We start from the raw sequence: 16036 nt of genomic DNA, 5'->3' as shown, positions 1-16036 counted from the left end.
ATTCCACAGGGATCCGGCCACTCCATGGCATCTACCTTCCTACAGTATCACTTTCCTTCACCTACTGGGCCCTGAAAGAATAAAGGTGTCAAACTCTGAACATGTTTCTCTTGGGATTTATATTTCTTTCTCTCTCTTGTTTTTTTCCTTTTTTTTAAAAAAAAATAATTAATTTATTTATTTTTCCTAGTGGTAGTTGGACACAATATCTTTATTTATTTTTATGTGGTGCTGAGGATGGAACCCAGGGTCTCGCACGTGCTAGGCGAGCGCTCTACCACTGAGCCACAGCCTCAGCCCCCTTTTTTTAAATAGTTTTTTTTTTAATTGTGGATGAACACAATACTTTTTTTTATTATTTATTTTTACGTGGTGCTAAGGACCAAACCCAGTGGCTCACACATGCTAGGTAAGTGCTCTACCACTGAGCTACAGCCCCAAACCTCTCCCTCTTGGTTTTTTGGCACCCAAATCTCAGTTTCAAGACGGTCATTAGCCCGTCACTCACCTCCCCATGCCGAAAGGCCAGCTCTGAGGCAACGCTGTGGGAGTTGGTGCTGCTCACACAGACAGTGCTGAGGTCCTCATCTAGTTAGCGCCCTTCTGTTTCAGAAATGAGAAAAAGACAGTGCCATCAAAGGAAACGTCTATGCTGTCAAGGGCACACTTCAATCCAGCCACACAGATTCTGATATGTGATTCTTGTGCTGAAAGTGTTGCAAGTATTTATTTTGAGCAACATACTTCTAATTTCATGCTGTCAGGGATGCAGGACTTAATCAAGAGATGATTACTGGCATTTGGTAGTACTAAGGATCTCTGGAACCCCCCAAATACTGGGTTATCAAATAGGTCTTAAATGTCTTGTTGTGCTGAATGTCAGGGAGAATCTGAGGAGGTAGGAGGTATGCAGTAAGTAAATGGGAATTAAGTAAATGGGAATTGGAAATAGCCATTCATTTGATAGATATCTATCACACTTCCCTTTTATACAAAGTGCCACACAGATGCTCTTCCCAAGTTGGTCCTCTGACCCTTTCAACATTTTTGCTCCTCCTCCAGCTCCCACACGACACAGCACAGAGAAGCCAGAGGCATCTAGCCAGGGCCTCCTATCAGGCTACTGAAGCTAGGGGATATTTCCAAGTCTTTCCGGGGCACTGGTTTTCCCCTTCTGGCCTCCTAAGACTTCAGTCTTCTCTAGTCGGCTTTGAAGCTCCTGAATACTCCTTCTGGAGGGTGCTCTGCCACTCCTGTTTGCTTTGGCACGCCCTAGGTTCTATCCACTCCCTTCTAACTTAATCACTGTTCCTGATCAGCCTGAATGCGGCTGCATTCACCTGATGACGTAAAGCTTCCTCCACCAGCTCTTCTAAGCTGCGATACAGATCTTCAACACCAAGACATCACCATCTGAATGTGGCACAGACCATGAAGCATTTCTGTAACTGAACTTCTAAACTGCCATCCCCATCCTCTCTCCTCTCCACCTGCTCCTCCCCTGCACAGCTGATCTCAACTACCCCAACCTGCTCAAATCAGAAAACAGAGTTGTGACCCCGCCTCCATTTCATCTTCCAGACCCAATTTCTTATAGATTCTTTCCATTTCTTTAACTTCAGCCTTTCTAAAATCCGTTCCTTTTCTTTGTTACCTTCAACAAAGATAGGTTCTTGTTTCATGTGCTGTCTCACTCAGAGACTTGCCAATGTTTCCCCCCTGACCCTCAGGCACACATTCTTCCTCTGCAGCTGATAACCCACTCACTGCTCCATTCAGGACCCTGATCATATTATTCCTATACTCAAAATCCTCTAGTGGCTCCCACCCTCTTAAAGTCAAAGGCTTTACTCTGACCTCCAATGTCCTCCAGGCTCTGGCCCCTGCTCTACTGGCCCCTTTTCACTGCATTCCAGCCACACCGTGTCCCTGATGGGCTTCAAAATGTCAGGTACTCTCTGCTCTCTGACCTTGCTGCTCCCTCTTCTTGGAATTTTATGGCTCTACGGCTCACTTTCTAACCCCCTTCAGGTCTTTACTCAAATGTCATCTTCTCAGGAAGCAATAATGACAAACATCCCCCTCCACCCAGCTCCCTTCCATGATTTGTCTCCTTAACATTTACTTCATTAAGTATCTACATAAGTACTTATTAGTGCCAGTCCCTGCTCCAAATGTTTTGCAAATATTGAGTCCTCCTAACAGCATAGTAGGTAGGTACCCTAATCGTGAAGTTTTAAAGACAAGGAAGAAAGGCTCAGTACCTTGGCTAAGGTCAGTGAGTAAAATGTGGAGCTGGGATTCAAGTGTGAGACCCATACTCTTCTCTATGTGTGTGCTTTCTCCTGTTCGCATGTTTGCCCCTCCAGAATGAGTGCTCTTTGGGGTAGGGGGTTGGGACAGATTTAGGCCTGCTTAGTGGCCATGTTGCCACCATCACAGACTCTGGGAAAGGGCTGGCAAGATGCCAAGTTTTAGAGTTCTGGGACCCCACACGGTCAAAAACTTCTACACCAGCATGATCTTTCCAAACGTGACAGCTATTAGAGAAACTCCCCACTCCAATTCTTCTCTTTCACTGGGGGAAAAAGGTCCTAACTCCTTAGAATGTAAAAAATCCTCCTCAAGACCTAGTCCTGAGAGGCTCAATATGGCAGCCACCTGTCATTTGTGGCTATTTAAAGTAATTAAAATAAAATAAAAAATTAAGTTCCTTACTTCAATAGCTTCATTTCAAGAACTCAACTGTCACATGCAAAATCTGCATTAGCCAATGCAGATGTTGAACTCTGACACAATCTTAGAAAGTACTCCGCACAGCACTGAGGAAGTCCAGTCTCTCCTAATCACAAGGTCTCAAACCATCAATGAAGGAGAATGTCTACAATAAGACTTTTGGACTTCTGTATGTTTTAAGAAAAATCCCTTCCAGTACACATGGCTTGGGAAAATACTGTAACACTCATAACAAAAATGAAATATGCTTCACTTATAAAACATTCTTATGAAGTAATAAGAGAAACAATGGAACAGAAAAATGGGTAATTGGATATTAACAAGATAAGAAATACAAACGGTTAAAAAAATCTAACTTCATCAGCATTCAGGAAGCAGACTTGACAGCTATCAGATTGGCAGAGATTTAAGTCTGATCAGACTTTGGTAAGAGGGTGATGTGGACATCAAGTACTGATGGTGAGACTCTAAATAGGTACTAACCTTCTGGGGGCATTTGAGTAACTTAAGTGAATGTTTCAACGTGCTCACCCTCAGGCTGGGATTGTGGTTCAGTGGTAAAGCACTTGCCTAATATGTGTGAGGCCCTGGGTTCAATCCTCAGCACGACATAAAGATAAAGAAATAAAATAAAAGTATTGTGTCCATCTGTAATTACAAAAAAAAAAAAAAAAATTTAAAGTGCTTACCCTCTGCTCTACCTCCCATCCTTCCAGAACTTCTAGGAAAATTATAGGGTTAGCTAATTAAAATATGTACAGGATGTTCATCATAGTAATAATGTATAAGAGCAAATCACCATTACTAATGTCCATTATTGAGGTTGGTAAAATTAAACACGGCATATTTATGCAATTGAGTATAATGTGATAATTCAAGGTGATGATCTAGCTTTATATGTATTGAAACAGGAAGATGCCACCATACATTAAATGAAAACATTCCATCATGCATAGAGGGAACAACAGAAGGAAATATATAAAAATGTTAATAGTATTTGCTTATTTCTGAACAGTGAGATCATGCGTCATTATTTTCTGTTATTTGTCTATGTTTTTCAAAGGGCATATATTAATTTTATCATCAGAACAAATAACATAACTAACTTCTAACAAGCCACCTTTGACTGATGATATTGCCAGTTTCCAGCATCAAATCCCCTTTGGCTATATGCAGAAAGCCTATTTTAAAAACTCAAGACAGAGTAATTCCAATGTGAACAGTTTAAATTATCAATGATAGAATGTGACAGCTGAACTAAGAACAAGAGAAAATAAAATTTTAATAACACACTGTTAAAGGCAAATGGGTCTTAAGGGAAGAAAGGCCTTTAATGAGTCAATGATCAGGACTAGAAAGGTGATAGGAGAACAAACCAACTCCAGGAGCAATGAACCCAGCTACAAGTTTCAGGAAGTTTGCAGATCGGTACAGAAATACTAATACTCAGGAAATTATCAAGAGAACTTGCAGTGGGAGCTCAGAGAAGAGCAAAGGAAGGATCCTTCCAACAGAAAGGACTCCTAGAGGTAGAAGACAGCCTTTAGTTGGGGTGAGAATGGAGAATATCCTTCAAAGATGCACCCTAAAAATGATGAAAGTTATCTTAGAACTTTTTTTTTTTTTTTTTTTTTTTTTTAGGATATGTGAGGGTTTTGACAAGAATACATGATATTATTTTAAGTTTAGAAATGTGTGTTTAAAGACAGAGAAAAAGGACAGTTCATAATTTGCTGAAGTGATTACTCTTAGTTAGGACAAAAGTATGGCTGATTATTGGCTAGCAGTCAACAATATTAATCTGATATTAAAATGTAAACTCCAGTAATCCTTTCAGTTAAGAATCTTGGCACCAGAGCTTAAGAAGGCAAATTCTCAGAAATACTGCAATGTTTTTAAGAGGCCTAACATGCATTAGATCATCACCAGAGAGACACTCAAAGCCTGGTTATTTCAGTTGGTGGGTCCTCCTTAGCTCATCATCCTTTAGCAGTGTGAAGCTCATTTGGTCATGGGTCAATGTCTCTGTCAGTCTCTCTGTGACAGTCAAGACCAACAACACAAATCAACTGCAAAGTCTTCTCTGGTGATAGATGCAGGATGCAGTGAAACAGGAACTACGAACTCCTGAATCCAATGCAAACAAAGTCACCAACAGGTTAACAACTAGGAGAGGCAGGCCTTCCTGAATTAGAAAAGCCAGATGACAGGTTTCAAAAAAAGAATCATTTGAATATCAAAGGATCCCAGGAGGACCTTGAATAATTGCAAATATTTGAACAAAGTTTCTAAAAAACAGCTGTCTTTTTTTTTTTTAAGCTGCAAAAAAGTGAAGGTGCCAGTTGGCACTGTGATTTCACTAGGGTAAAAGATACACCTAAACAACTCTGATCATTCTGTTTTAAGAAAGCATGGTGGTGCCTTTATGATGTGTATTTTGTTCAACTGCATCGGCTCTGTAGTCGCTCAAATATGATTTTTCCTTAAGGTCCATATTCCAAACTTATTGAAGCCCTGGCACCATAAATTCAATTAGTCCAGGTCTGTGGTCACAATTTTTTGATGCAAACAATACCACCTTCCAAATTATTCAGGTGTAATAGAGAAAACACCACTGCCAGGGTTACCTGGCTCTCAGCTTTGATTTTCTTCTATTGTGCCAACATTCTATTCATGGAGTCCTGATAGTTCTTCCTCAGACATCCCACACATCAGGGATGACAGAGCAGACATGACTACCTAAAGACTATCTTGAAGGGTCACTTCTGCTTTCATTGTGAACATCACTTTGTGTAAACACCTCTTTATAAAATACTGCTTTCAAAATATGGCAGTCTAAGAACTTTCTGGAATCCTGTGGATCAACATAAACTTCTCTGTGGGGAACCCAAGTCCCTCTATCCATCAACTGTTCCCATCTTATCTCACCAACCTGTTCTGTCCTCAGTCCAGATAACATCTCTATGCTCTGATGAGGTGGTCTCTCCCACACAAGCTGTTCTCATGCCTCCTCTGGCCTTTAATAATGCCACTTCCTCTAACATTCTGCTCTCAATATTACATTTTTTTTCAAGGCCCAATGGGCAGTAATTTTCTTTGTCAAGATTTGTTTTACTTCCTAATGTTTTACCAACTCTGAGTCTTCTCTTTCTTCATGTATAGTCCATTTTAAATAAGCATCCTCAATAAATATGTACAGAATATAAATTCTTAAGTTAACTCTCATTTTTGTCTCTTCTTCCTAGGCTATATTCTCAAAGGGTAGACATCATACATTTCCTGTTAGGGTCAGAAGAATGTAAGTCATTGATTCAATATGTAACAAATACAGGTGACAAATAAACGTCACGGTAGAGCAATAAACTACTTACTTATACAAATTAGTGCTACTTTTTATAATTCTGTAAAAGTGTCAAACAGAATTAAACCGAATGCAAAAAGAAACATGGAATATCAAAAAAACACAGAGAACAATCTTTTTAGGCTTTCTCCAAGGTTAGACTATTAGGTATTTTCATCTTATAAAGCAGAACATAAAACTGCGATGTAAACTTAAGCTGGGATTTGAGTCTCTTAATTCAGGATTCTTCAGTAACCTCTAGTTTACCTCCAGCATGCAAAATTCCTGAATTTATAATCCATCTCTTTCATTTCCTGGTAATAAACATTCTCTGAAAATGCTCTGCACCTGTGTTCATCTCACTGGGATCTGAGGACCCCTTCATGTCTTGGGGCATATTCTAGAGAACGTGACAACGGTCCCTTTAGAAGGTGTCCACGCATTATTTGAGAAGCACTGCTGAGCATCATTACTTTATCACCCAATTAGCTCCATTATGCCAAGGAGAGATCTAACATGAAACTTACTAAAAGTAGAGATGGGCAAAAATGATAGTGTACATGTAAATGTCATGATTTTGTGCCTTCTTCTGCTCACACTACCAGCCAGGGAGGGAAAACCCTGCGTGATCGCCCTGGAGGCGCGACGCGAATGCGGGTTCGTGCCACCGGGGCTGGGGGCGAGCACCTGCCACTCGGGGTCGCAGCGCTGCCGGGGAGAACCCGGATGTGGCCGCGCGACCCGGGCAGGAGGAGTGGGGGCCGCGCCCGGGGAGGGCTCCGGAGAGAGTCCTCCGGAGTCCCGGGACGCGGGCTGCTCTGGGCCCGCTCGCCGCCCCGCCGACCCCAGCGCTCCAACCGTCCTCGCCTACACCCGTGGCTTCCGCCGCTCGCCCTCCCCTCGTCCGCGCTGGGAAGACGGCCTCACCTGCTCGGCAGGCCGGGGTTCCCGGGACGGGGGTCCGCGAGCGAGCAGCATCACCGCCGGCGGGCAAGGCGGCAGCACTGATCCGCTTCCTGGAGGCTCCGCTCCGTTCCCGGAGCCTCGCAGCGCGCGGCCCCGCCCCCACTCACGTCGGCGTCTCGTACGGCGGCGGCGGGAGCGTGCGCGCCGGGAGCGGGGCGGAGCCAGTCGTGGGCACTGAATCCTGGTCTACGCTGAGGGGTTCGCTGCGCTACCTTGAGCTGCTCCGAGGTTAATACTCAAACCCGGGGCGCCAAGGCGGAGGCGCCCGAGGTTCCCGCCGCCTCTAGACTGTGTGGTTGTCAGCAAGCCGCGCTGTGCTGATGAGACCGCAGTTATCTTTTCTTGGTGCTCTAAGGATTGTGGAAAATAACACTGGAAAACCTAAGAACTAGGCATTGGGCTGGGGAGGTAGCGCGGTGGCAGAGCGCTTGCCTAGCAAGTGTGAGGCCCCGGGTTCAGTCCACCGCACCAGCCTCACAAGGAAAACAGGAGCTAAGCATTGCTGCTCGGTTCTGTACAATGTTTCAGGTTTGTGAGTTTCACAGATAGGAAATAAAGGCCTATACCTTTGTAATTCTCTTGAGGACGCCAATTTGCATCTGTTAGAGCCTATTCTAAGGGAGACGGTCTGTTCCATTCCCACTCCCACACCCCAACATATGCAGTAGTTATAAGAAGAAATAAGATGGAAGAGGACAGTTAGTTCAAGGTCCCTAAGTAGCTCAGTAAACTGCCTTGAAGTCACAGAGCTTTGTACTTGACCATAGGAAGAGACCTTGGCAGTCAAGAGTTAAAGATAAGAAGTGACTGGCCACTTGAAGATGTTTTTTTAAAGGTAAAGCCCAAGGAACACCTATTCTATGGTTTAGATATGAAGTGGCCCCCCAAAACTCGTGTGAGTCAATGCAAGAAAGATTGAAGGTTGTTGATTGGGTTATGAAAGCTTCAATTTAGCCACTGCATTAATCCATGGGGCTTAACTGGGTGGGAATTGTAAGAAGGTAAGGTATGGCTGGAGAAGGAGGGTCATTGGGCATGCCTTTGGGGTATGTGTTTTATCCCTGGTGAGTGGAACATTCTTTCTGCTTCCTTGCAGCCTTGAGTTCCTTCTCCTCTCCTTTTTATCTTGATGTTCTGCCACACCTTGGGCACAGAGCAATGGCATTGGCTGTCTATGGACTGAGAGCTCTGAAACTGTGAGCCCCAAATAGACTTTTCTTCCTCTAATTGTTCTTTCCAGGTCTTTTGGTCACAGCAGCAAAAAAAAAAAAAAAAAAAAAAAAAAAAATTGACTAAAACAATCTACTTCATTCCGTTTATCAAGTAAAACATACTTGGACAGGACTGGTAATTTAAGGTGGACTCTTTGGTCAAGCACCTGGTGTCATCTGCTCCTCCTAGTAATATTGCACCTCTCAATAGAGCTTCTGTTCATGCAGGTAGGCAAGCAGTGACGGGAGCCTTGTGTTTTACAATTAAATAACAGTTATCCTTGGGTATCAATGAGGGATCGGTTCCAAGCCTTCCTCAGTTTATCAAAATTCATGAGATGCCCAACTCCTAATATAAAATAGTCTAATTTTTTAATATTTATTTTTTTAGTTGTAGTTGGAAGCAATACCTTTTATTTTATTTATTTATTTTCATGTGGTGCTGAGGATCGAACCCAGGGCCTTGCACATGCATGTTGTAAGAGCTCTACCACTGAGCCACAACCTCAGCCCTAAAATAGTGTAATGTTTATTTGCATATAATCTACACATATCCTCCCTTGAAATCATCTTGATTACTTATAAAATCTAATAGAATGTAAATACTATGTAAGTAGTTGTTATACTTTATAATGTAGGGAATTTTGTTATAATGTAGGGAATAATGACACTCTATATGTTCAGTACAGATACCATTTTTTAATATTCATTTTTTAGTTGTAGTCGGACACAATACCTTTCTTTTTATTTATTTATATTGGTGCTGAGGATTGAATCCAGGGCCTTGCACTTGGTAGGCCAGCACTCTAGCGCTGAGCCACAACCCCATCCCAGGTACCATTTTTTAAATATATTTTCTCTCTGGGGTTGGTTGAATCCATAGGAGGGGAACCCAGGGATATGAAGGGCTAAATGTACTGACTTTCAAAATATTGATCCACATTAGAATCTTGAAGCCACATAAGGTTAGAACCAAAAGGGAACTATTAAGTCTCAGCTCTTCCTTTTACAATAAAGGAACCTAGATCTCAGAGAAATTGGAATGACAATGCAAGGTCTCTGGGAGGCAGAACGAGTAACACGTTCAATGTTTCTGATTCCAGCTTCAGTGCTTTTTCTTTTCTTTCCCCCCTCTGCCGCAGTCTGGCTGGGCACAAAATCACGAGCCACTCACAGCCTTGTAGATTCAAACAGCAATTCTTTATTCCCGAACTCACACCGGCACTCTACACGCACGTTCTGGGCAAAATCCACCGGCACTCTACACATACATTCTGGGCAAAATCCACGCTCTCCACTGGGCTCTCAATCCCAAAATACTCTCTGAATCCCGTGAGAACTCAACAGGAACTCAAGACTCCTGAGGCAGCAGGATACGCCCTATTTCCAGCAGGAATCACCTTAAACCTGGAACTGCCCTAAACCCGGAACACCCTAAACTTGATCCACCCTAAACCCTGATCCACCCTGGTCCTTGAGCAAGGTCACCTTTCATGCAAAGTCACTGCAAATGACCTGGGTCCACAGTGGAGAGTCCTTCCTCTAAGCAACATGGGGTAGGCTGACAAAGAAATTGCCATGCGTCATTCCTACTTGGCAATGGCTCTCAGCATCTCCCCCCTTCTGATTAATTAAACAACAAGCAATGTGGCTTAAGGACCGTGCCTGGTAGGTTGCCAATTCAACATATGGTTCTTACCCGTCATCGGATAAACTGACCTCTAGGCATCAGCCTCCTGTCTTAGGTTGATACCACTGCAATTGGATCATACCCGTCACTGACTACCAGTCCAGCATACGCCATATGTGTGGATAGGCCTATGCACCAGTGGGGGAGGTGAGGTTCTTTGCCTCACCTCTGTTGGCCCCCAAATTTTAGACCATCACTAGCAGAAGGGAGAAAGATACAGAAATGCCACGACACCAAGCCAATTGACGGCTCCTTTGGAAAAATTGCATCACTGGTGACACCATCAGCAAAGATATGCCAGCACTACCACAATTCGCTGCACCAAACGATAGTTCACAATGTATACAAGTGATAAATAGTCCAGGCAAGTTCTGCAAGCAGTTCAAAGCGGAGGAATCTATCAATATGTATGTCCATTTCCTCCCAAAGTAAGTCGACTCCTTGATTGAGCATTACTTGTTGAGTTATATTCATTGATGCATCAGTTTATACAGTTTACTGTGATAGCTATCATAGAAGCTGTAGTTTGGTTTTATCTTTGTCTTCACCGGCACTGGGATGAAGATAGGAATTCTGGCAATGATGCTAAAGAGACATTATCCTGAAAAGAATTATTAAATATAATGAAAAGGAAAGGTGAAAGTAAACAAACAGATCTGTTAACTTCCTTTAAAAACAATCCTTAACAGCTATTTATCTAATTTAAATTAAACCATTTAAATCATGTGAATAAAAAAAAAATTCGGATCCATTTTTTCATGAGCGCTCCTCATATATGAAATATGGACATACACACATACAGACATACGACACAAAACACAAGAGTGCACACAAATGTACAACACATAAGACAATAGTAAAGGCCTTGTAGCTTTACCTAGGTGAAATCTCCATTGCAATGTTTAAAAACTCCACAGTCAAAAAATGAAACTGATCAGAAAAACATTAACCTAGATTTGTATGAGCTCAAAAAATAAAATAGAACTTTATGATGTGGGAAAAGGCAATAATAAAATAGATATTGAAAAAAAGCATCCTGGTTAATCACTGTTGCAGATGTAAGAATAGCCAAGCTGGAGCTCTGGATGTCAGCTGTTATGGATTTGAGTCAAATCATCTTCTTTTTGGTCTGTAGAAATTGCTTTGGTTAGTCTCTCTGGAATCCAAAACGGTTGCTGTTCTCCCTGTGGAAACACACAAACAGAACTCCAACTCCAGACAATCACTGGGTCAGGACCTTTCCATTGTCCTGTTAGAATATCTTTCCAAAGTACCTTAGGCTTATGTACATTTTTTGGATACATATGCCTTTCTGCAGCACTAAGCCCTGATGAATCCAAATTTTAAAAGTTTAGAGTAAAAAGCATTATTCTAAGTTTATCTTTGGGGGATATATACCCCTTTCCAATTCCCTCTTTTTGCTTTAATAAGTACATTTTAATAGTTTGATGAGCTCTTTCAACTATCTCTTGTCCCTGTGGATTGTATGGGATTCCTGTTATATGAGTAATGCCAAATGATGAGCAAAATTGTTTAAAAGAGGTAGAAGTATAACCAGGGGCATTATCTGTTTTTAACTGTTTTGGAATACCCACAGTGGCAAAATTTTGTAAGCAATGAGCTATAACATCTTTAGTTTTTTCTCCGGCATGGAGGGAGCCCATCAAAAATCCGGAAGAAGTATCAACTGTAACATGTAAATATTTTAATTTTCCAAATTCTGGCAAGTGTGTGATGTCCATCTGCCAAATATGGTTAGGTATCAGTCCTCTAGGATTGACTCCAAGATTAACTTGTGGTAAAAAGGTCACACAATTTTGACATTGTTTTATTATATGTCTGGCTTGTTCCTTAGTTATTTTAAAATGCTTTTGTAAAGTATTAGCATTAACATGGAATCTTTTATGAAAATTTGTAGCTTCTTCTAGTGTAGAGAAAATATGTATGTCATGTGTAGTTTTATCTGCTAAATCATTGCCCAAACTAAGGGCTCCAGGCAATCCTGTATGGGCCCTGATATGTCCTATAAAGAATGGATCTTTTCTGTCCCAGATTAGACTTTGTATAGTGGAAAACAAAGAGAAAACAGTAGAGGAAGGAGAAATCCTACCAGCATCTTCAAGGGATACTATAGCATTAACTATATACTGACTATCAGAAAATAAATTAAATAAAGAATTTTTAAACATCATAAAAGCTTGTAAAACTGCATTAAGCTCTACCTTTTGAGCTGATTGTTTGGGTACTAAAAATGTAAAAGTTTGATCAGGGGTAACTACTGCTGCTATACCATTATTTGACCCATCAGTGAATATATTTGGAGTATTCATGATAGGGGTTTTTCTTGTCATTTTTGGATAAACGACAGGATGCTTAGACCAAAAAGACAACAAAGGATTAGATGGTAAGTAATTATCAAATGTAACATTAGGTTTACACATGATTATTGCCCAAGTATTTAACTCATTAGCTAACTCATCAATTTGATCCATAGTATATGGAGTAATTATTTTATTGGGAGAAATTCCAAACATTCCCTTCGCTGCTTTTATTCCTTTGAGTATTAATTGTCCTACAGCCTCAGGATACCTAGCAAGAATAGTGTTAGGAGAATAAGATAAATGTATCCACAATAATGGACCTTCTTGCCAAAATACTCCTGAAGAAATATTTTTTGTTGGTAGTACAGTAAATAATAAAGGCAAACTTATATCAATTCTATCCAAATGCATATTTTCCATATATGTTTCAATAATTTTTAATGCCTTTTTTGCTTTAGGAGTTAACATGTGGGGTGAATTTGTATCTGATGGACCTTTTAGAATATCAAATAAAGGTCCCAAACCTCCTGTTGGTATGCCTAGATAAGGCCTTATCCAATTTATGTCTCCCAATAACTTTTGAAAGTCGTTAAGTGATTTGAGTTGATCTACTCATATTTGAATTTTTGGTGGACGGATAATGGTTGAGGATAATAGAACTCCTAAATAATTAATTGGAAAATTTAATTGTACTTTATCTATTGCTATCTCTAGATTATAATTTTTTAATAAGTTTGTAAGTGTGGCATAACATTCCAGCAATGTGTTTTTATCTTTATGTGCTAATAATACATCATCCATATAGTGAAAATTTGTAGTTCAGGATTTTGATTTCTAAGTGGCTGGATTGCTTTGCTAACATAGATTTGACACATAGTTGGACTGTTAGCCATCCCTTGAGGGAGTACTTTCCATTCATATCTCTGATCAGGACCTTCATGATTTAATGCAGGGATAGTAAATGCAAAACGTGGACTATCCTCGGGATGAATCGAAAAAAAAAAACAATCTTTAATATCTATAGCTAAAACATGCCAGGTTTTTGGCAAACCAGACAGTTGAGGAGTCCCTGATTGAGCAGGTCCCATAATAACCATCTCATTATTAATGGCTCTTAAATCTTGCAATAATCTCCATTTACCAGATTTCTTTTTGATGACAAAAATGGGAGTATTATGGGGAGATACAGAAGGTTGTATATGTCCCTCCGCTAATTGTTATTTGACCAGATCATGGGCTACTTGTAGCTTTTCTTTAGTCAGGGGCCACTGAGGAACCCACACTGGTCTTTCTGATTTCCAAGTAATTTTTATTGTCTCAGTGGCCCTTTCTGAAAATCCAACCCATGTCTGTCTGTTCCTTGATGTATTTGTATTGGTGCTGCTATACCTTGTTTTTGTTCTCCTAATCTTTTTTCTTTCCTAAAACCTTGTCTAGCCCTAGTAGTGGGCGCATTAGGATTGATGCTATTTGTTAACGTCAAACCTAATTGATCTAGGACATCTCGTCCCCATAAATTTATAGGAAGATGATACAATACATATGGCTGTATAGTTCCTTCACATCCTTCAGGATCCTTCCAATCTAATATCATTGCACTTCTATGGGGATTAGTCACCACTCCTAGGCCTTGAAGCGTTTGAGTGGCTTGTTGTAATGGCCAATGTTTTGGCCATTCGTGACGAGATATGATGCTAAGGTCAGCACCTGTGTCCAGTATCCCATTAAACTCATGTCCTTGAATATTTGGTTTTAGCATTGGGCAAGAATCTAGATTTAAAGACAGCATAGCCCAATCTACACCTGTGGAGCCTAATCCCCTGGAACCTCTTTCTACACTACGACTAGAAAATTTATTATGTAGGCTGGGTATTATTAACAACTGTGCTATTCTATCTCCTGGTGAAATTACTGATATACCTCTTGGAGAACTAGCTATAATTTTTATTTCACCTACACAATCGGGATCAATTACCCCAGGACTTATCATAAGTCCATTTAGTGTAGATGAACTACGTCCCAATAATAAGCCTACTGTTCCTTGGGGAAGAGGTCCTTTTACTCCTGTGGGAATGATTTGAACTCCCATCTCTGGAGTTAGTACTGCTCTGGCAGAGGCGCAGATGTCCAACCCTGCGCTCCCTGTTTGTCTGATGAGGGATTTAATGAACAATGTGTCCTGGGCACTACCCTGATGGTGTTGCTGGGTTCCTCCACTGCCCTGTATATTTGTGGTTGTAGGCCCCGGAGCATTGGGCCCCCAAGTCCGTTTTTTGGCAATGGAGCCTGATGCCTTTCTCCACGATATCGTGGGTAAATACCTGGTCCTTGTCCATTTTTTGATAAGGGAGTACCCTCTATGGTGGTTTGAGAATGGCATTCATTAGCCCAATGTCTCCCTCTACGGCATCGTGGGCAAATACCTGGTATTCTATTCCTTTCATACCTAGTTTTGTTAAACCCTCCTCCTATGGGGCAACTCCTTTTAAAATTCCTGTTTGTTCACAATTGTAGCATGTTTTTGGCCTGGCATCTAAAGCCTGTTGTACTGCAGCTGCCAAGACTTGCCCTTATTCATTAATATCTCTACATAATTTAATATATGTGTTTAAATCTTCATGTCTCCATGGTCTAATGACCTCTTTGCAGCAACGATTTGCTTGGTCATAAGCCAGTTGTTTTATTAATGGCATTGCCTGTTCTGTTTTCCCCCCAAATTCGGGAAGCTGTTTGAATAAGCCTATCTACAAATTCAGCATAAGGTTCATTAGTTCTCTGTATTACCTTAGATAGCTGACCTTGTAAATCTCCATGTCCTTGTAAAGTCTTCCATGCCCTAACTGCATCTGCAGCAATTTGTGCATATATAGCAGGATCATATTCAATTTGTTGCCGTTGACCCTCATAAGGTCCTTTTCCTAACAACATATCTAGATTTCTTTGAGGGTAACCGGCTGCTGCATTTCGCCTAGCTGTCTCTGTGCAAAATTCCTCATTGGCAACCTTCCATAACAAATACTGTCCTCCATTTAGCACAGATTTACACATGCTAGCCCAATCTGCTGGCGTCATGTCCAAGTTAGTAATGGACTCGACCATGCTTACCGTGAAGGGTGCTTGGGGACCATAGGTTGTTACAGCCTCCTTTAACTGCTTCACTGTTTTAAAATCTAAAGCACGGTGAATTCGCTGCCCTCCTACCTGTTCAAGTACAGGGCATGATAATCTTTGAGGTCCTGTCTCAGGATCCCATTTATCAAGTATGGGGTTTGAGGGCCACTCAGCTGTCTCCATAAGTGAGGCTGTTGGTTGAATTACACCCTCTGGTGATAGAACGGAGTTAGTAACAGCCTCCTGTTGTAGCCTTTTTCCTAATAACCCCTTTTCCTTTAAATTTTCTTCCTGTGTCTGACTAGCTCGAGAGACCTTCTCTTTTGCTTGATCTAAAATGTCTTTCTCCATGGTCTGAACCTCTAACAATTTACTTAACACCTTTTCGGTTTGTTTTTTACTAATTTCTAATCTACTATAAAGATAATGCAACCCAATAAGATAACACAAAACAAAACCGAAACTGAATGAAACAAAAACGGAATAAAAAATCGTTGTATCAATTTTCTCTTCCTCAGGGCTGACAAACTTCAAACCTTTAGCCAACCATTTTTCCCAGTTTGCTTGAGAAATTTCTAGGGATAGGCAGCTTGAAACAAAAACAAAATAAATCAAAACAAGAACACATTGTTTTTTGAAATGGTCACCCATTCTCTCGCCT

General features: G+C 41.0%; 1 protein-coding gene across 4 annotated transcripts in view; it reads right to left on the bottom strand.

Annotated features, from left to right (window-relative positions):
* Nucleotides 1–7113, bottom strand: part of Entpd4 (ectonucleoside triphosphate diphosphohydrolase 4) — a 29224-nt gene extending 22111 nt beyond the window's left edge. For all 4 annotated transcript variants that reach the window (XM_076853578.1, XM_076853580.1, XM_076853581.1 and 1 more), the window contains exons 1-2: nt 7004–7113; nt 509–603 (exon numbers count right to left, since the gene is read on the bottom strand). In XM_076853578.1, the coding sequence (XP_076709693.1) occupies nt 509–516 (8 nt within the window). In that variant the 5' untranslated portion in view covers nt 517–603; nt 7004–7113. The remainder of the gene's footprint in view (nt 1–508; nt 604–7003) is intronic.
* Between the last annotated feature and the right edge of the window lie 8923 nt (nt 7114–16036).

This window comes from Callospermophilus lateralis, chromosome 4, assembly GCF_048772815.1.
Source record: "Callospermophilus lateralis isolate mCalLat2 chromosome 4, mCalLat2.hap1, whole genome shotgun sequence".
Taxonomy (NCBI): domain Eukaryota; kingdom Metazoa; phylum Chordata; class Mammalia; order Rodentia; family Sciuridae; genus Callospermophilus; species Callospermophilus lateralis.
The sequence above is the reverse complement of the archived record's forward strand: the minus strand, read 5'-3'. Positions and strand labels throughout refer to the sequence as shown.